Source organism: Cinclus cinclus, chromosome 12 (genome assembly GCF_963662255.1).
Source record: "Cinclus cinclus chromosome 12, bCinCin1.1, whole genome shotgun sequence".
NCBI lineage: Eukaryota > Metazoa > Chordata > Aves > Passeriformes > Cinclidae > Cinclus > Cinclus cinclus.
The window spans coordinates 18,117,850-18,139,988 of record NC_085057.1 but is presented as its reverse complement, the minus strand read 5'-3'; the positions used below and the strand labels follow the sequence as shown (position 1 = coordinate 18,139,988).

Genomic DNA, 22,139 nt, shown 5'->3' with positions numbered 1-22,139 from the left:
GGAGAGACAGCAGCGTTAGGGAGACACTGCCAGAGATCCAGGGACAGCCACAACTGCCCTGGGCACCCTGTGCCAGGGCCTGCCCACCCTCCCAGGGGACACTCCCTTTCCCATATCCCACCCATCCCTGCCCTCTGGCACTGGAAGCCATTCCCTGTGTCCTGTCCCTCCATCCCTTGTTCCCAGTCCCTCTCCAGCTCTCCTGGAGCTCCTTTAGGCCCTAGTAGGGGCTCTGAGCTCTCTCTGCATCCTTCTCCTCTCCAGGTGAACATTCCCAGCTCTCCCAGCCTGGCTCCAGAGCAGAGGGGCTCCAGCCCTCAGAGCAGCTCCATGGCCTCCTCTGGATACACTCCAACAGGTCCATGTCCTCCCTGTGTTTTGCTGCAAAGCCACTAATGCAGTTCAGTGCCAACAGACTGGTAAGGGACTGATCAGACCACCATGAAGAGAGGTGAGTGAGGAACACATACAGAGAACCCTGGAACCTGTATCCTCTGGGAACAAGACCATAAAGAATAACATGAAATATGACCCAGGATACAGAACTATTTGAAAAAGCCTCGGACTTACTGCTGAGGGCTGCTGGTAGTGGCCGAGCTGGGGGAGGCTATGGGGCACAGGCTGGCCCTCAGTCAGAGGGGGGCTGTACACCCTCTGGATGGCAGGAGGGACAGCATCCGGCAGGGACGAGTAGATGACGCTTTGCTGGCTGCTCTGCGAGTCCGAATAAACTGTGGAGCCCTGGCCGCTGTCAAACGTGCTGTCAGCTGGAGGAACAGGAATTTTGATAAAAAACTCAACAGCTCCCTATGTTCAAGTGATGATTTTAGAGCGAGGTCACCACGGTTTACGTAATTAGCATTTTTACTCCTCTAACCCTTTCGTTACATAAATAAATTACACAATACCAATTTTTTCCTCTACAAAAGGCCTCTCTTAAGCCAAAAGCCATCCCCATGGATTTTTGCACACAATGATATTTTAGCCACGCTAATATTTCCTTTAAAGGGCATAAGGTTGATCCTAAGAATTGCAGATGTTTGTAGATATTTTAGGATGAAAGGAAACCCCAATTGTCATGTTCAGAGTAGATCATGGGGTCTTTTGGAGTTCCATCTTCCAGGGATGCACTGACTTTAACACTGCTTTTAATAGCAGCACTGAAAATTACAAAATTCTTTATGCTGTATGATTTCAGTCCAGCAAGTCATGCTGTGCTTGACTGTAGTGCAATTAAGGTCAGACACAAACCCGTGTGCAGGTTCCAGTGAGTTTGGCATACTCAGAGCTCTGTGGAGTTTCTCGTGGAGCATTTGCCCAGTTAACCTGTGGAACTGCACAGATACGGGCACTGGGCAAGCACTAGGTCCTTTGTGAACTGAAAATATTGGTACTGATTTAAAAATGTCATTTCAGAACTTTTGAAGTGTGTAAAATGCAAGTGCCCAGCTCTGTTTGAACCTGTTACTGCTTTCTTCACTTGAGAAGGGAAGTGAGACAACCAGACTGCAGCTGGAGTATCCCAAGGACAAATAGCTTATAACAGGGATCTAAAACTTGAAAATGAAAGAAAACTACAACACAGTTTAAAAAAACATCTTAAGTTACAGCTAAGCTTAAACACTATTTTTCCCAACACTTTCCACTGTCTCTTCTTTCCATATTCTAAATAAAGTTTTACTTATTTGGCTTTTAAATAATAAATTATTTTTAATAGCATCATAGATGACATTTCTCTTCAGCATTCCCAAGCTGTTCTCCCAACTGGTTTTTTTTTTTTCCCAAAATTAAACTCTCCTCTCTATTTATTCAATTCATTTCTGAAGAGCCAACACAGCCCTACTCTCATGATGGGATTTCTGCTGCATTAACATACCAATTTATTACAAACAATTATTCAGGACCTCAAAGGAAAAAAAAAAAAAAGAGTCTAATGGTAGAGTGCTAAAGTAAAAGCCGTGAGTCAGTCTCAGGTTTTTACAGAATATACATTACACACATTAAGTTATTAATTTCCACTTTTACATTTGATCTCCAATTACATTAATGGGTGCCACCCTAAATTATAGACGTCCTATGCTAAGAAAACATTCAAATAATCTGATAGCAAATTGCCAAATAATACCAAGTACTGGTTAAAAGTTAAGGAAGAGTAGGAAATAAATTGGGGGGGGGGGGTTTATATTTAGCATAACATTTTGCCAATTCATGTCCAGCAGAGCCATGGGAAGCACAAGTCACTTCACTGCAGCACTAGAAACAAAAAGAGTCATAATTGCAGTATTCCTCAAAGGAATTAGCATGAAATAAATATATGATCCAAAAAAATGAAACAAGCTCATTTTAGTTTCAGATAAAAAGCTTTGTGAATGTGGCAATATTGTGAGTGTTATGCAAAAGTGGCTATTTCTCATATCATGTAAAGGATTTTTCCTCTACACACAGGGTATCCCGGTATGCAAAGCAGTGTAGCCCTTTATAAAATACCTGAGCTGAAGCAGCAGTTGTGTCTTGCTAAGTAATGCATCTTTTACTTAAAGGTGCTTACATAAAAGCCCAGAACAGCAAAACAGAAACTCTGTGACTATTGCTTAGCAGCAAAATATATAGGGAGTTATACAGTGATATCTGTATAATACTGTTTTCTTGAAACTGCATCGCTTTCAAAACTGACATGCACCTGTCCCAGATGTTTCTGTTCTGCACAGGAGCTCAGAACCAGCCACATCAGGTCACCATGGGTTTCCCCTCAGACATTCACCCCTGCGTGCCCACGGAGCCAGCACGAGACTTACAGGCAACGGAGGTGACGCTGGTGGGCAGGTTCTGCTGGAAGGAGTGCTGGTCCACCTCTGGCTCCTCGGGCTCCGACAGGACGTGGTGGCCTGTGTGGGACAGGTAGGTGACCTGGACCTGCTGTGCCTGTGGGGCCTTGAGCTTGTCCACACCCTCCGAGTCGCGGCGCTCCTCCACCTCCATCCTGGGCCAGATGCGCTCCCTCCGCCACAGAATCAGCGCCACGCGGTCACGGATGGACTTGGCCACAATCTTGAGATCGTTCTCGTGGAAAAACCCCGAGTCAATCTGCACAGGAGTACACACTTAGCAAGGTCCCCGAGCGTGTGGCTGGGCAGACACACAAGCACACAGGCCATACTGGAGCCTCTTCCCAGCAGAGAAAATGTCAGTTTGAAACAACACAAACTCACATAAATTTGTTTGTGACAAGAAGAGGAACTCAAAGAGCTCGGTGAGGCGAGACTCTTAGTAAAACTTCTATTCCTAACACATTAAAAAAACCCAGGATATAATGTCTAAGACCTCAATATATACTGGCTCGGATTATCCACCACTAAACATCCATTGAGGAGAGCAAGTTTAATGCCTGGCGGGTCTCCCTTTTTTTTTCTTTTTAACAGTAAAAGAAAAGACAAAACAGAAAAAAGCATCTCTGAACAATGCACCTGGAGTGAATCACGCTGCCCTTACATCTGAATTTATTGCCTTAACCCTTCCAAATTGCTCTGCTTGATAGCACAGCAAATCATGAAGGACAAGATGTTAACAGAATTATGTCTCAAATTAACTTCTCTTCAACAAGTGAAGTTGGTCAGTATTGATTGACTTTTACAAAGAAAAAGCAGACTGTTCCCATTTGATGGAAAAGGAGATGAGGCTCCTCAGAACTCAACTGCTCAACAGATAAAATGGAAGTTTATCTTTGTGCTATTCATTTGCCTAATCTCCTGCAGTGCAGGGTATGAATTTTTATTTAATTATGACCTACCAGAGCTTTGTCTGCTCTCCCTACATTTTTAATGTGCACACTTGACAGATTCGAAAGCACTTGCATCCATGGGGGAAATCTAGAGGATTTCCTGCCTTTCTCTTGACCAAACATAAGACAGTTTCACAGCTTAGATTCTCACTGCTGAAATTAATGGGTGCAATGCATCTTAAAACACAGCTTCATTTAAATGAAGCCATGCCCCTATGCAGTACCCACTGGTTGGGCAATCTAACTTCACTTTCCAAACCCACTAGAATATTTCCAGTTCCCTTTGCCCACATCCTTTGGGCAGGTGGAATTGCCTGACTACCAAAAACCCATCAGAAATGATACACAATTCCTTCCACTCAGAAGATCTACTGCATTCTTCTCTCCTACAGCACATGAAGCAACAAACTGGTGAAAGCACATGGCTTTGGTGCTCTCCACATTTCCTAAGGACTAGAAAAAGACATTTAGGAATAAATACCCCCCTTTTCTGCCCCTGCAACAGCCTCAGGTTTGAAAGCATTTCATGGGCAGTCACTTAGGTAAGCATCACTGTAGAACACAGATTTTAAAATTACTTGGGAATTATTTGGGAAAGGGTACAGTGTCACTGTAGTTTGGGTGTGATCCTTTTAAATATACTTTCCACAAGAATATTTTCCTCTTCAAAATAAAACATCACAACTATGGACCAAGCAACTTAGAGAACTCTGAAATTCCAAATATTTCCATCAATACTTATATGCAAAATATAACACTAAGTAATGGTATCAGAGCAATTTTTAAACTAAATTAGTTCTCTAATGATATATTGCTGTACAAACATTGGACCTACTGCAAGCTAACAGATAAGATGACAAAGGAGCCTGAATTCCTCCCACTAAACTTGGAGTAGATGGTGACAAGCTCCAGCAGAGCAAGGCAGCATTACCAAAATGAGTGACTCCTGAGCAGAGCACGAGTGGTGATGACATCATTAAACGGGATCCCTTGGGATTTAGAGTCTAATAGGAATGTTTCTGCAAGCACAGGAATGCTCAGACCCTCAGCTCAGTTCTTACTGACTCTGAGCCTCTGTGACATTAGAACACGGAAACAACTGCAGCAAGCATCATCAAAATAGGAGCTCCAAGACAATGTGGTGAAATTGGAACATAGATTCCCTAACAAAAGCCCACAGTTATAAAAACACAGAAATTCAGCAAGTGAAACTTATCTTAAAAAATCCAAAGTTTACTCCTAACTCAGTTTCTCAGCTAATTTCTAACTCCTAATCCAATTTCCTCACAAAGTTTGGGGGCAGAGCAGCTGACCACAAACCTTTCTCATCTACATTTCTTCTAAGGAACACCAACAGAAAAGATGGTGAAAAGTGTTTCGGAGAATTCAATGCAGAATATTTCCTGACTGAACTTCTGAACTCTTCTATGCATTTCCAGCTACTGTCTGGAATTAAACAGATTACAAACAAATTCAAAGACATTCAACAGCCTACAGAACCTGGCAGAAGAGCTTGGAAAATGTAAAAGTAGACCAGACCTCTATGGTCCCTAAGCCACGTAAATTGTGATTTCAGGCATCTGTTTTCAAACAGTATGTTTCAATTACTTGTTCCCTGTTCACCCCTTTCCTGCAGCAATCATTCCAAAATCAATGCAAAGTGCCTAAACCAGGCACCTTGAGTGGTGTGAGTGAAATTACTTTACCCAACTAGTTTCTCTTGCCCCTTGAGATTTATGCACTACTTTCTATATATACACATTTTTGTCAGAAGTGTATTTTACCATTTCTTGTGCAACATCATCAGGCGTTTCCTTCTCCAGATCAAAAGTAAACTCAATAGCTCCATTATCTTTGGGTTTTCCTTTCAGTTTCTTAGGATCTTCTACCCAGAGTCTTAAGGCAATAGAGGATTTCCTACCATGGTCTTCTTCTGCAAGTTCCACTCTTACCCCAGTATCTTCAGCAAAAAAGGCATGGCTTAATAAATCTTTAATTTCATATCTGCAAAGGATATAAAGAAGATTCAAACACTGCAAGTCAACAATTTCAAAAAGGTTTTATAACAATAAACCGCTGTTAAACGTGGAAACAGTTACACTACGTTTGATGTTCACCCACAGTGAATTTGTGTTCTTTTTGAAAAGACAAGGGATTTTGAAAAGGAAGTGAAATCGAAAAAGTGATATTTCCCATTTCTCAAAGCCTTAGTAATACACCACAAGCATTTAGAGAAATGCAGATTACAGCTTTGTTCAACTTTCCTCAAGTATCTGACCTTACAGAGTACCAGAGAAGAGATTCTCTCTAGGCAGTCAGTCAGCTGCAGTCCCTAAAAACTGTATTTGTTAAAGTCAGGAAATACCGAGCACAAGACAACTGACAGAGACCAGTAAAACATCAGTTTTTAAAACCAAAGCTGGAAACAAGGCACAGCACGTCTACATGTCCAGAGACCAATGAAATTTGCTACAACAGCTCATGATGTTGTACCACCAATACCAACCTTTATCACCCTCACTGCCCCCACAGAACCTTCCCAGTGAGATTTTTTTGGGGAAATTGCAAGAATATCCTAGCTCAGCTCCACAGTGATGCTGAGGGGCTGAGAGACATAACAGCATTGCTTATCCTGACACTGAATGTCAGGAAAGCAGGAAATCATTTGTATTTGCACTCCTATGCTGCATTTTCTCCTGCACAGGGGAGACCCACAGACAAGAGCAGAAAGCCACAGACAGTTTTGAAATCCTTGCATACACATTATTTAGTACAAAACTTGATCCCTTGAAACAAACCTTTCTTCTTTGTTTTTGCAGATGCACTCCCCAATTATCTCCTTAATTTCAGGATCAGTAACTTTCTCAAAGCTTGCTGGCTTTATACCCTAAAAGCATAGAGAAGAACAGTTGAATGTGAAAAATAATTACATTATACCGCTTAATTAAGCATATTTTCTCTGCATTTGAAAGGCAATTCAACCCCAGAAGTAGCTAATGCTTTTAAGCTGCTAGTCTTAATGAAAAACTGAGTTGAGGATTTCGGGGTACTATATTTCTAAATACCACTGCACTTCAAAATTACTGTACTAGTTTGCACAAACTCAGCCATACATAGTATCCCTTTTTCTTTACCAAACTTTGCAGATTTCGCCTTTATAGCCTCTGGACTCTGAAGGGAATACTGAAGAAACAGATAATTTTTAATTTCAAAAATAACCATTTTCTGAAATTATTAATTTTATGGTTTTGACATAACTCTCAAAGCACTAAATTAATAAAGACAACTAATCACAGTTTTCTTCAGATAGCTAGTACTGAAAATGAGTAAAAAATATCTTGGAATATTCCATATTCCTGTTTCCCACAAACCTCTTGCTTTTCCATGACCCAAACACTCCCCAACACATACTCCTCTACATAAAAAAAATAAAAGATTAACCCCAAAAACCAAGCAGGGAAGCAGAAGAATACACTGAATAGCTCTGCACTGCTCCTGAATCTCCCAGGATATTGTCAGAAATTCCCTTTGGGAATAGGTGATAGAGCTGGTGCAACCTGTAAATCTAGTTAAATCTCAGTCAAATGCTAGCATTTTTGCTGGGAACAGATTTGGAACAGCCATCTATAAGCATGGCTTTTCAAGGAGAAAACCCAAGCACCCACTGCAGATGAAAATCCTGGGAAGCAGAATCAGCGTCCCCAGACCTATGGCTCACATTCAGCTACAGATGACAAGTGGCAACACAAGAAGTTCTTCTGTTTATTTGTGATGTCCATCTTAAATCATAGAATTAATTAATTCCCTTTTAAAAACACATTATTACCTCTACCTACTAAACCAGATGTATATGGATGAAAATATGACAAAATTAATTTGAGAAGAGGTGATGCAGTTAAGGACCCCACCACTTAAGGACCCAAGTACTTCCAATGAAGTCAATAAGCAGAACAAAAAGGAAACACAATTTCCTTTACCTAGAAAACCAGAATGTGATTAAGTACATAACTGAATGGGAATTGGACATTTAGCTCCATTCAAATACGTTTAAAGTTTCACTCTGAAATTACAGTAAATAATGGCTCATGTAGATAAGGAGTCCTGCAGAGTGGACTGCTGGCTCACCCAGTGGATTAAAAGAAAACAAGTATTTTCAAAGAGTGTCTGCAAGTAATACACCATAAGTCTTGAATAAATTTTTTGTATTAATTTTAGTGAGGGCTGGAGCCTCTCTGAGAATTTCTGAATATTCCAGCATCTTATTATACTTTTATTCTTTTATGAACATTCCGTTGCTATTCAAGCCTCAGATTCTACTTCAAATTTATTAATTAATAATTTTAGGTCAACAACGCCCTATTTGTCTTAAAAATTCTAGAGTGAAATATGTAAATCATAAATTTTGAAAAAACAGTAATAAATATACACAATAGCCACACAAAGACTCAGAAATCCATTTTTGTGAGAACAAACCAAAATACTCTGTACACGTGGCTGGCTGGCTGTCACCCACTAAAAATAATTATTTCCTCAAGAAAACCAAAATCTTACTGATGAGATGAGGGTTCAAATTTTGCATATTAGAAAAATGTGTCAAAAGGCACCCGAGTGTCCAGGCTGGCTCCAATGTGCCAAGGTGAGCTCTTAGGAGAGCTCTGACACCTGAATTAGAAATGAGAGAAAACAAAGCACCACCAAAATGCATTTTCAGCAGGATTCCTCTGAAAGGAGTCTAGTGTGTTCTTCATCAGAAAGGATAGATCTATACACTTAATTCAGTGTTGTGTGCTATGAGAAAACTGATTTCCATGCTAGTATGACCCTCTCCATAAAGAAATGGTAATAAGATCTAATAAAGGCTTTAACCTGAAGAGAGGCAGGTTTAAATGAGACATAAGAAAGAAATTCCTCCTCGTGATGGTGGGGAGGCCCTGGCACAGGGTGCCAGGCACAGAGCATCAGATCCCTGATGACTGGTTCCCAATACTGACCTTACAAATTACTTCCATGAATTAAAAAAGCAATTCTTCCATCAACACTTTATTTCCCCCATCTTTGGATGGAATACCAACTCCTCTCCAAACATCTATTGTGTTCATCTGCTGAACAACTAAGCTATGAATAGATGATTAAAACAAACAAGGACATAACATGCAGAGTGAAGTAGTGAACAGAGCTGCTTTGTCAAAGTGTTTCTCCCTGCCCCTGTGCTATAGGATGCTTTTGTTCCTTACTCTTCATTAAACTCTCCAAGGCCAGCTCACTGGGATGCTGCAAACCCTCCCTGCAGCACAGTGTCCCTGACAATCAAGGGGGATTCTATTTGCCATCAAAGGATTCATCTCATTCACCTAAACAAAAGCCATCTCTCTTCCCTGAGCATTCCCAAGGAAACATGGCACCAAAATTCAAAGTGTATTAGCTAAGAAATTATCTGTGACAATTTGAAAACTGTACAGCCTTTTATAAATTAAAATAAACTCAATACTACCACACATGAAAGGAAGGGCTTGCTGGGTGGCATAAGGATAATACAAGTTCCTTAAATGTTAAGATTTATATATATATATATACACATATATAAACCAAGAGCAAGATAAGAGATCAAATAATTTCCCTTTTGAGAATTTCTCTGTCTCAAAGAGGATGATTCATTCCAACTTCCTTACCACCACTTACTCCCATCCCCTTCTTTGTGAAGCCATTTGATTTGTGATCTATTGCACCCGAGTACAAAGCAGCTGAGTCTACACACACAGACATTACAGCTGTATCCCTCATGTTGAAGGAAGATGTGTGCTGCTTGTTCTGCAGGGTCTAAAAACAGCTGCTTGCCATTTTCCATCAGCAGAGCACACTTTGGAAGAGCAACACGTGATACTCTGAAGTGACACAGTGAATGCCACACAAGTCACTGGCACATCTGACCCAAGTCAGTCAGGTTTCCAGAGGCTTTCCTGGCCCTGAGAAGTGCCCTTCCACCCCAGAGACAGCCTGCTCTTGGCTGCCACTGCACCTTCCACCTGAAGGTAATTATAGGCTCATGTCATTCCTAAAACAGGAAAAAACATTCTACCAAAAAAGCTGAAGCCATGTTTCCAACTAAAACTGCACCCTGGCACACACTTTCTAAAGACACTGGAATGAAGGTAAAGCTTTCGATTTTACCAGGATTTTATTCCATGACATCACTGTGTACAATTATAAACTCGTCTCTTTCACTCCAGAATGGTGCTCCATCTTAATGCCAAACTAAGAGGATTACCTGAAGATCTAAGAAGATCTCCAAAAGCCACAAGAAGTCCACGCAATGACATTCACAGCATTATTTGCCTGCTGTCATTGTGCCACAGCTACACAGCATTTATTCTGCCTGTGTGCACTATGGCATACAGCCTGTGAATGCTGAAAAACTTTCAATAGTTGATGAGAAGAAACAATATGAAAGCTTTGTATGCAAACCAGAACACTGTCACAGGGTGTCTTGTTCTGAAGCTCAAGTTTGTAACACTAAATTCGAGGAAATGGCCAGGAAGTCTCTGGAGATGTGGCTGCTCTGTTGTGCCTTCTGCTGCGAATCCCTAAGAAAACACTGGGCTGGAGCAGCCTGGGAAAGTCACGGATTCCAATGTTTCATCACTATTGTCTACATCAAAATCACTTGGCAGAGTGCTTAAACACAAAAAAAATATCTGAGTAAGAAAAACCATCAAGTTATGCATGAAAAATGAGATTATGGCATCAGAACGAAGGGCACTGCAAATTGCTGACCAGGAAATCACTTCAAAGTGAACTGTGGTAAATGTGGCCTGGCCCCTCTGCTCGGGAAAGATGAGTTTTCTATTTATGGTACATATCCATTTTTTAATGTTTACACTCCATCATTCAGGCTGAAAGAGCAGAAAGATGTGAAAAGTTGGAACAAGCATGTCTCGTCTGCCAGAGAAATGAGGCCCTCTACACATTCCCAAACATGATTACCACCTTATCCTGGACAACTGCAAACACACAGGCACACGTGGAAAAACAGGAATGCAAATATTAAAGCAGCAATTAAGCCATAAGAATACGGTCAGACAGAGTAAAAGGTCACTGAAATAAATTAAGAACAATAATCTTACACTACAGAAATGCAGAATGTGACATATGCTGAAATAATAATATCTCAGAAAGGAAATGTTTACATTTCCTACACCAGTAAGGACGATGAATGTGTGTGGCTTGGACAGCCAGGACCTGAGGTGTATCTCATGTCCCTAGTAGCAGGCAAGGGCATAGTAGAGTGTTAGGATACAGAGCAAAAATTATTGAAAAGGATATTGTAGCGGCAAAACCCAAATCATGCCCTGCCTGTGCTGGGCAGCAGAGGGAATGTCAGCTTTGTGGGACCCAACAGAAGTTAGGCAGTCTGAAGATTTTTTGGTTGTCTCTCCTTGATGCAAACTCTAGCCAGCAATTCCAACCCCTATGAATGCTATCAACACCTCTTGTGGTTGCCACTGCAATGCTGAGCCGAATGAAGGAAAAGTTATTTAATTTTATGCTTTTTAAATAAAGGCATCAGGCAACTCGACACAGCAAACACAATGCACTGACCCTCAGTTTAAAACACTACAAATAGTATTTATATTTCTGGTGCAAAAAAGCCCCAGCTTCATAAAGAAGTAAATGTCTCACTAGGGATGCAGCATTCAGGGGCTCCGCATCCTCTCCGTCCAAGAAGGTGAGAGCCACCTTCTGCTCTAGTGAGAGCCCCAAATCTAACCTAATACTGGAAGAAAACAATCTAATTCAGCCTCTTGGGTTCAGCCTACACTCCATTTTTGACTATATTTCAGTCTCTAAGTCCCAAGGCTTGCACAAGTTGCCACATCACCAACCCTAACCCTTCATCCAAGTGATTTTAGAGTTATATTCTGTTTGTAGTCACTGCCCCAGCCTAGGGCAGACCCCACTGCATGGTGCTGGCTCAGGATCCCACGCCCCAAACTCCTCCACCTCCTCCCTAAGCTGCTGCATCCCTCAGACCCCACAGCCACTCACGCTGCTCGGAGGGGAAGCAGGGTCCCTTCTGCCAGCAGCTCCTCTGCAGATGCAGCTCTGCTGGGGAACCTGCGGAGCCCACCAGAAGGCTCCTCCTGGGACAGAGGATCTCCCCCAGGAGGAGGCTCCTCCTGCAACCTCACCCCAGAGGTCCACCCCCTGCTCCTCCTTCCTGCCTGACAGTCCTGCAGCTCATGGCATTTGACAGGGCTTTCTCCACTCCACAGGGAGCTGGTTAACCCTTTCCTTGGAAAAACAGTAATGCAAACTTTGCCATCTAAGGATGGCGCCTTTGCTCCCACTGCTACTACCCCAAATTCAGCTGAAAACCTCCGTGCTGGTACCTGATGCTTTTGTCTACAGCTTTCCATGTCAGACAGTTCTGCTTCAAAAATACCCCTTACAATGATCTTTCAACAGCTTCTCTGCCATTGCTTGTTCTATATGATAAACATCATCTCCCACCTCTCTGAAGCTGCCAGTTTAAAGCCAGTTTTACAAAACTATAATAATTTACCATCTAATCCTGAGCTGTGTAAAAGTTACCGCCATAGAAAATGAGTTGGCTCAGGTTTCCACCAGTGTTTAAAAAAAAATGGCTACTTAAGTCTAAAAACTCAAATGTAACATCTAATTAGAAATCCTCTGATTAATCATTATTCTCTTCCATCTTAGATATTGCTTTGATAAATGAGGCTTAGGAGCCTTGCAAAGTCTTAACTGCCAATATTCCAGATGGCTATGAGGTGTGCACAGAGCTCCTCTGGGTATATGGAGCAGTGAAGAACTCAGTGTTCTCTGTAGCTCCAGGTGCACATGCACATTCCCACAAACACCAGCTCCCCTGGTGCTACTGGGTACCTGACTGCTCTCACATGCAGGACATGAAGCTAGAGAGCCTAAAATTAGAAGAGCCTCTTGTAGCCACTCTGTGAAGCTCTAGAATCCAAGGAGGTGTCCCCTAAGCTGCACACTCTGCAAGCACTTAGGCTGTATCTGAAGGACCATACCAAAACAGAGCCAACATGCCTTGTGCCAAAGGTAATAAACACTGTGATAAAGAACCACAGAATAACAACATTGAGTAACCATATGGCTCTAGGATCACAGAATGGTTTTGGTTGGAAGGCATCTTAAAGGCCTTCTCATTCCAACCTCCCTTGTAACACCTTCCACTAGGTAGATCCAAGCCCTGCCCAACCTACCCTTGAATAACTAGGATAAAGGCAAGGAACTCCCCATAGCCATCAAGCCCACTTCATGTCTCTGAGAAGCTGCATCATGGTTTGCAGCCAGCCCATAATGCAGAGCATGGTCAGCAGCCAGCAGATCCATGGCCACACACGCTGGCCTTTGTGCAGTGCCAAGGCAGCTGCTACAGCCACGGGATGAAGATAACTGCACTGCTGAGCAGTTTCTGAGGCCTATTGTGGGCTTTAAAATTATTTCTGAGTTGGGTTTGTGAGCTCTGGGTTGAAAGCAACACTCTAAGAAGAGTTAAACTACCAAGCATCAGCCCACTGGGGTGTATTTGTGACCGATGGAGATAAAAATCAGTGATAAAGATTACTGAAAATATTTGATGCAGCCGCATCCAGTCAAACACACTCCAAGTGTAGAATTTAAAGCTTACACATAAGCCTGAAACAGTTTTGTGTAACCCAGAGCTCAGACACCTCAACAGCAGTACCAACACCTCACTGAAATATGCTTTTGAAGCTTGCAGTGATAAGATCCAGTACCAATTAAGGGCGTGTACTCACACAGGTTACTTTTCGGTAGATTTGAGCAGCATTCTGGCATTCTGAGTAAGGGTATTCTGAGGTAGCCATTTCCAGCATGCACATTCCAAATGCGTAGACATCCACAGATTCATCGTAGTGTTCCTCATACATTTCGGGGGCCATGAATTCTGGTGTGCCTACACAGAGACACAAAGATAATGGTGATTTTATACAGGAGTCTAAATGCCTTTAACCAAAAGCTTTTTCACCTGTAAGAAGTGTGCCCAGCAGAACTGTGTATAGGTGCATGCAAGATCATTTCAAAAGAGCTCAAGCATCCCCCAGGGAGGAAATTCAAGGTCAATGTTATGCACTTCCATGCCCATGACTTGCTGACAACAATCCAAAGGGGGGAAGCAGGGCAGGAAGGAAGCAGGGCAATGGGGGAAGAAAAAGAATGAAATATTTCAAAAATGAACACGAAAATTAGCTATGGTTCATTTCCCGCCCATACTGAAGTGATGGAATGGTTTCTGTCTGGCTGGAGAGAAGGATGTGTACCAGGCTGGGGAGGGGGCAGGGGGGGAAAGGGAGGGGAAAAGAAACAAAATCCTTCACTCTTGTTTTTATCAGTGAAAATTTGCATTTTTTAGTTTCCTCCAGAGACAGAGTAACCACCAGCAGGCAGACAGCACTTTGAAAGCCAGCAGTATCACAAATCACCTACAGAGTCAAGCACAAAACATCAAACCTAATTCTGTCACTAGTTTAGTGGGACAAAACAATTATGCTACTCAGAACAAGGTCCTACTCAATAGGGATTAGGGTGTCAAGAATCTGACACAAGTGGGTAAATATGAAGTGAAGGCACTGGAAGCTGCAGCTTGGGGACAAGCAGCAACTTCCAACACCCGCAACATTTGCTCAGCAAACTAGTCTGAAAAGGGGGCTTTTATAAAGCAAAAGGGGAAACTATTAACACTTGAGTAATGCACTCCAGGAACTGCATCTCATACTGCAATTCATGCTTAGGAGTAATGACTAGTTTATTTCCTTTCTACATAGAAAAGATGAAAGGAGAGCAATCAGTGCAATGGTGTGTCAAGGGACAGTAGCAGCAAGCTGCTGGGATGCCAAGAAGAGCAGCAGATTTTGGACATGATAAAGACCCAGATAAACTCTGCCTGTCCCTAGCCCTGGCATATCCCATCAGTGCTTTGTTACGCCACCAATAATCAGCAGCAAAAGCACAACTGTAATTGAAGTAACATTTAATCAGAAAAAGTAGTTCTGGCATATCTCAAGATAGTTTGGATTGGAAGGTACCTTAAAAATCAACTCATCCACCCCCTGCAACAGGCAGGGACACCTTCCACTGTCCCAGGCTGCTCCAAGCCCCAATGTCCAACCTGCCTTGGGCACTGCCAAGGACCCAGGGGCAGCCACAGCTGTGCCAGGGCCTCCCCACTCTCACAGTAATATGTTTCTTCCTAATATCCAATCTAAATCTCCCCTCCTCCAGCTACAAGCCATCACCCAAGTCCCAAAAGAAATTGAGGAACCCCATCCCTGGAAGTGTCCGAGGCCAGGTGGGATATAGCCTGGAGCAAGCTGGGATAGTGGAAGGTGTCCCAGCCATGGCAGACAAGATGATCTTTAAGGCCCCTTCCAATCCAAACCATTCTAGGATTCTCTGATTTGTCCTAAACTCAAAACGGTAACATAAAGGACAACCCTCAAAATTCGGGTCTGCTTTTGCACACATCCCTGAAGCAGACTCGACCTTAACTTGTGAACAAGTATTTCTGTAAAATTAATTTTGCAATTCAAAATTGATCTCTTCCCTTGTATATGTTCCTTCCACCTCAAACACACTCATTCCTCCAGCCTCAGCCAATCAACCTGACCCATGTCATGGAGGCTCAGCACAGTCCCTCTCCCTGGGTGTTTGCTCCAGCTGCCACCAAGGCAGAGGCTGCTGCTCAGAAAGTGTTAACAGATGCCATGGGGAATTATTTTGGAGCTGCTGCCTTGCCTTAGAAGGAACACGCCTCAGCAGCAGGAGTGAATCTCATGAATTACACAGCATTTAAAACAAACCTGAAAAAGTGATAGCAATAGTCTAAGAAGCAAATTGAATACATGACACCATTCCAAAATAGGACAAAAATTACATTTCCCCCCATTCTTTGGGGTGGAAAGGAATACTTACAAGCATCCTTCAACATAACAGCCCAGCTAAACATGAAGCTGTTCAGCACCCCTTCAGCTGCTCTTAGCAGGAGCACGTTTGCCCTGGCTGAGCTCACACAGAGACACTGCAAGGTACTGACTTCTTCCCAGTCGATGTGAAATGCAGCTACTGATGTCTTTAGAGCTACTCACTCTGCAGAGGGGCAGCATTACTCATCACCAGTGTTTCCAAGCTTCCTTAATACTCTCCTTGGAGCAGCACTACTCAAAAATTATAAGCTTGGTTTTATTGTCAAAATCAATGCAGACACTTTGCCAGCATCCTGCAGCCCTTCCAGTATCAAATTCCTTTCAGACATAAGTGTATTTTGATGGTGTTCTGTTCACAACTGATTTTACAAAAATCTGCATGAGTATTACTAATATTCTTACCAATACTGGTAAGAATACTGGTTACTGATGTTACTCCTTGTATTGGTACTACTGATACTATTCCCAGTATTGGTACTTCTGGAATTATTCCCAATATTGGTACTACTTATTTTATTCCCAATATTGTTATTATTGATATTATTCCATTATGTCCCATGAACAATTGTTATCCTGCAAAAACATTATTTGAAGAAATACTGACCCTCAAGAGAGAAAAACACCACCACCGTAAGTTAGAAACCAGAGAAACTTAACAAATATAAACAAGCACAAGTTCACTAAAATCAATGAGGTTAAGCAGACCCACAGCAGCCAAGCACATATCTGAAATTTCTGTTGTTTTAACTTCACTGGGTGCCCCATGCATTAAGGTTGATAAAGGAAGAAAGAGAAGAGGAAGTTACGATACCATTACCTACTAATTCCCATTTTTATAGTGGTATAAAGGCAACAGTCCCAAACCCGCTTTAATCTCCACTACCAATCTGTAACTTAAAAAACAACTAATGCAAAATGGGAAAGGAAGATGTTGAATACACAGCCACGATACTGACCGAGGGAAGCCAAGGAGAACAGGAGTATTACCTATGACACTTTTGGCAAATGAAGCTCTCTTGAGTGTTGCCAGACCCAAGTCTCCTATTTTCACAGATCCAGTTGGTCCAGTAATAAAAATATTATCACATTTCAAGTCTCTGTGAATTATTGGTGGAGTTCTTGTGTGCAAGAAAAGAAGACCCTTCAGGATTTGCCGACACCAACTCCGCAGGACTTTAGGTTTCATCACTTTAAATCTCTTCAGATACCTAGAGCATAACATACACACAAGTGGGTATAAGGAAGTGAAAACATTTTATTAGAGATTTGAGGAGCTTTAACAGCTGAAACTCCATTATGGATAAAAGCCCCTTATTATATGCCACAAAAGCAGCACAGAAATATCCCAAAATCAAATTAAATGGATCTTCTGAAAGGAAGAATTAGAGCATTCAGTTTTAGGGAGGATGATAATAAGCATTTTTGCTACAAATACAACCAAATATTTTGAAGTCGAATAGTTCAGCAATTCATTGCATGCAGAGAACGGCTTTAGAATATGCTCACGTATTTTGAATCAGAAGACGACTGAAGTTTAATTTTGATCACAAGACTTGGACCTTTGTACCACGCACCTGCATTTCTTTCCATTTACCTGAAGTGCTGGCTGGCACCACCAGCATTTGGGGAACGTAGGGGATGGGATGTCTGGGGAAGATGTAGGCCCTGCTAATGCACTGGCAGAGTAGCACACTGGCTGAGTACTGCTTCCACTGGGGCTGAAAATCTGTTCCAGAATTCATGCCAACTGCTTTATATCGACCTTAACAAGACTGTCAATACCAGAAGCTATCAATTAATATTGTTTAGGAGATAACCTAGAGCACCTTCAGCTTCTATGAGATTCCACCATTCAAGTGCTATTCCATTTGAATTCCCTAACAAAACATGCAAATACAGGCACAAAAGCAAGCACAAAACACACCCTGACAAATCCAAACATCACGGGTGGAAGATGAAACATGCCAGAGAACAGCTTCCAGTTACATAGCCCAAACAGGGAAGCAGGCAGAGAGAGATGGAGGCCAAAATTCTGCCTGTCAAACTACTGCGGTTCAAACGCGGGGACAAATGACAGACACCAGAGAACAGCTCCATTTTTCACTTTTATCTGGAGATGGCTTTTTTCAGCGTACAAAAGTAGGATTTTGCTATAAATGTCTGCTGCTATTCTTAGTTCTTTGCCACGAGCGCAGTACTTACGTCTTCAGCGTTCCAGAGGTCATCAGCTCGGTAACCAGCACAATGCATCTTTTGCCTTTTGCACAGGATTCCCAGAAGTCATAAAACCTCACAATATTTGGGTGCTGTAGACCTTTCAACATTTCTGCTTCCTCTTTAAATCTCTGCCTCTCTACTTTTGTGAGTTTTCTGTCCTATAAGCCAAAATGAGACATTATTATTAGTGACCGACAAAAACAACACTCTACATTGCCAGGGTATTCAAAATTTTAGATTTATGCTTGTGTCAATGAGCAATTATAAAATCTTTTATGTAAGAGAGCAGCTGTGTGTATGAACTAGAGCACTTGGCCGAAATCCAGTATCAAGAAGACAAAGAGATGCCTGTGCTACACCATGCTCGTGACAGCACTAATATTTCAGGTACCATGAATACACCCATGGCATGATGGATCAACCCTCAGCTATTTCTTCACGTTTGGGTGTTGTGAGGCTCCTTATCCAAGGGATTAATATCCACAGGATGTCATTTCCAGGTACATAGGTGCTCACAGCCAGGATGGCTCCCACTGCCCTCAGCTGCTCCTGGGATGCTCTGGCACAGAGCACCAGCTGAGGTCCCTGCTCACAACACTGGGCTCTACAGCCCATCCTGTTTACCTCAGGCTAAATTAAAACCATGTCACCTTCCAAAAAAAAAAAAAAAAAAAAAAAAAAAAAAAAAAAAAAAAAACAAACCCAAACACATCAATTTTTCTACGTGTTTGCTGTTCAGCTTCATTTTACAGACTTCTTTTTGGTAAAGGAAATGCTTCCAGCTGTCCTTCAGCTTCTTCCATAGGCTGCATATGAATAGAAATTCTTTAGATTAGAAATGTGAAAATGTCGTTTTCTACTACTCTGGTTTTCCTAGAGAATTTCAGGGCATTTCCCACAAGCTCTGGGCCCTTGCTGGACCCTGCCCAGCACATGCATGCCCCTCCCATGGCTCAGGAGAAGCTCTGGGGCTGCCTAGACCTCCCCAGCACATGGAGACCCCTCCAGCAGGCAACCTGCACACTCACTTTGACCTCTTAGGATAATGAAACAGAGCAGCAGGGGAGTTCCACCCCAGACCCCACCATCACACCTGCCTGATTTGCCCCCCTTGAACAAAGCACTGCCCTCCCCCGCCCAGAAACTGAGCTTTTGGGATCTTTAGAATGTGCTCTTACTCAGAAAGCCAAAGGCTCACCAATCACCAAGATTAATCAGTTCATATTTTAACCTCAGACTTCTTTTTCTCAAGTTATTTATGCACGACTATACAAGCTGCACTCCTATGTACACAGAATGAATTAAACGGGAGCACAGCTGACTTGTAGCCAAGACACAAAAGGAGCAGCCACTGCCATTACCACAGCCTGCCCTCAGCCACAATCCCAAGAAGAGGACAAGAATTCCCATGGCTACACACAAGTCAGCTACACACACAGATTTCATCAGAGGAAACACAGGCTTGGAACATTGATTTGGCTCTTGGTGGATGACAAAACCCTGCCACAGCACTGTGTGTGCATGGGGGGAGCATTTCCATTGGTAGGAGGGCTGTTCAGGGTGTTCTCTGTTCCCTCTGAGATCCGTGGAGCAGCATCAGAGCAAACACTACCCAAAGAGCAGCAGCCCTTGGGCTGAGGAGTGCAGGGTATGCAGAAACCTGGCTGGGTCCCCAGGGCAGCCAGAGCCCCCTGTGCCCCACAGGGACAGCAGCACACAGAACAGCCACAGCCAAGCCAGGCAGCACCTCTGCTGCTCTGAACCAGCTGCCTTTTTCCTAATGCAAAAAAAAAAAAAACCAAAACAAAAGGGCAAAAAAGGAAAAAAAAAACCTAACAAAAACCAGGCTGTCTAACAAGTCAGGCAAGAAGAGCCACAGAACTGCTCTGAAATCCATCACTTCTTCCTTGCTGCTGAGTTTCTTTCTAATTTAAAACCTGTAGAATAAATCAGACACTGCTGTTAGGAAGGAGAAGGAGCAAGTCCCTGGTGCAGGACATGAAGAGCAGAGTGGGAGCTGGCAGAGGAAAGGAAAGGTGGCCACACAGATCCAGCAGATTTGCAAATACTTTCCAATTAAAAAAAAAAAAAAAAAGTAATACCATAGTCCTTGATTCTCATTTCTAGGTTTCTGAGCAATCTGAGAACTTTTCCACCACTACTTTATTGGTAACTTTTAAAACTACCCTTCAGCAGACAGTCATATTCTCTATGTTCTACATATTATGAGCAGGATCATTCTAGCAACTGCAACAAAGTGATTCTGGAAGGCAAATGTGTGTTTTATTCATAATTACCATAGAAAAAAATCTTGATTTTTTTTTCATCAGATTGATATCTGAGCATTGTTTTCCATCTGGAGAGGCAAGGGGAGGCTGCAGTCTCCACCACAGGAGAGGTCTCTGGTGCCATCAGGGCTTAAACCTCTAAAGTCTTCCAGGCTGAACCTGACACATGAGTCACTGGCCAAAACATAAGCTGATTCTGAAACAGCTTAAGGGTCAAAGTGTTTTCTACTCTGAAGCAGCAGAAACACCTGTTTAACTGCATGACTCACTGAGGGTTTAATCCAAACCCAAGAAACCTTCACTGGGGTCACAGACACTCATTCCCTACCATATAATCCACACAAGGCAAAATGTTCTCATCCTGAAGATAAAAACCTGAAACAACCTCCTGGCATCACTCTTTAAGATAAGAGAACAGGATTGTTTGGAAAGGTCATGACAAAGAAAGGTAGTCATAGACTCATGGAATAGTTTGGGTTGGAAGAGGCCTTAAAGATTATCTGGGTGTGAGGAAGAAATTCCTCCCTGTGAGGGGGTGAGGCCCTGGCACAGGATGCCCAAAGAAGATGTGGCTGCCCCTGGATCCCTGGCAGTTCCAAGGCCAGGCTGGACACTGGGACTTGGAGCAGCCTGGGATAGTGGAAGGTGTCCCTGCCCATGGCAGAGGGTGGACAAGATGGGATTTAAGGTCCCTTCCAACCCAAACCATTCAATGATTCCATTAATTTCTGATGAGCACCTTACAGCCTCAACCCTGGTAAATCCTACACTCATTTAAACTGGATTAACGTGATGTTTGCAGCAGGAAGATACAAAAAAAGTGAATATCCTATCTATAATCAAATTTCTGCTAATCCAACATGTATGTTCTCTGCTTCTCCCACTCATCATGACCAGGGCAAAAAATGCCTCTCTTTTAATACAGAATTTATCCCTTCATTAAGTTCTTTATGGGGAACATCAACAAAGACAGGAATTAGTAAGTAAACATGTTAACAAAAGGAAAGGGAAAACTTACAAATTAAATTTCTGGAATGGCACCCAAATTGACAGCAGGAACATGTTCAGTCAGTCATCCCCAAGCATCATTTCCTCCAGGTTGTAACATATGGGCTCTGACTAAGGATCTGAAAATTATACAAGCAAGAGACTGGCTTTCACCTGAGCCTTCGGAAGACTTCCAAGATTAAAAACGAGGTCAAGTTTTTTGCCTAATTCCTTGCAAGGAGCGAACAGATTTGGAAATCAACTCCATCCTCCACCATGAAGAAAAGGGTTCTTGCAAACAAGACGACATATATTTTTCACATTCAATGCGTAGAACCGTGTAGGAGTAGGGTCTGGAACACAGCTGTTGTAAACTAGAAAGTTGTGCTGCTTTGCAGTTTCACAGAATTTTTAAAATTTTCTCCTTTTAAAGTCTTGAATTTTCACTAATGTTAAAAAACTAAAGTACTGCAGACACTTGGGTATCTTGCCTACTTCCTGGCCTAAGGACTTCTGTGTCCAGCTAGCCTATAAATACTGTTTTCTTGGGGGGGCGGTTTGTGTTTTGTTTTTAAACTCTTCAACTGACATTGCTGCATTTACAGATGGCTATTTAATTTTGTCTCATTTTGAGCAGACAAAGGCCTGACTGTAAGGCAAGTAGGAGCATTAGGTCAGAAACAAGGGCAGGGCTCAACCCCATCATGCAGAAGCCTGACTCACATTGGTGAAGAAAGAAAAACCAGAAACTTCTGACCCAGGGACAGCAGAAGGAACATCTGTTCAGACCATTCAGTTTTCACATCTGCATTCCAAGTAGGTACTTTTGCTTATGCACCACAACTAGAAAGATGGCTCAGAAGTGAAATCAGCCACGGG

The 22,139-nt window shown here is 42.5% G+C and overlaps 1 protein-coding gene across 1 annotated transcript in view; it reads right to left on the bottom strand.

Moving 5' to 3' along the window:
* The window catches only part of WNK2 (WNK lysine deficient protein kinase 2), an 85,970-nt gene that overhangs the window by 34,006 nt on the left and 29,825 nt on the right, over positions 1-22,139 (bottom strand). Inside the window, exons 2-8 of the mRNA XM_062500535.1 lie at positions 17,971-18,143; positions 16,756-16,976; positions 13,585-13,742; positions 6,577-6,665; positions 5,563-5,782; positions 2,796-3,084; positions 571-767 (exon numbers count right to left, since the gene is read on the bottom strand). Of these exons, the coding sequence (XP_062356519.1) occupies positions 571-767; positions 2,796-3,084; positions 5,563-5,782; positions 6,577-6,665; positions 13,585-13,742; positions 16,756-16,976; positions 17,971-18,143 (1,347 nt within the window). The remainder of the gene's footprint in view (positions 1-570; positions 768-2,795; positions 3,085-5,562; positions 5,783-6,576; positions 6,666-13,584; positions 13,743-16,755; positions 16,977-17,970; positions 18,144-22,139) is intronic.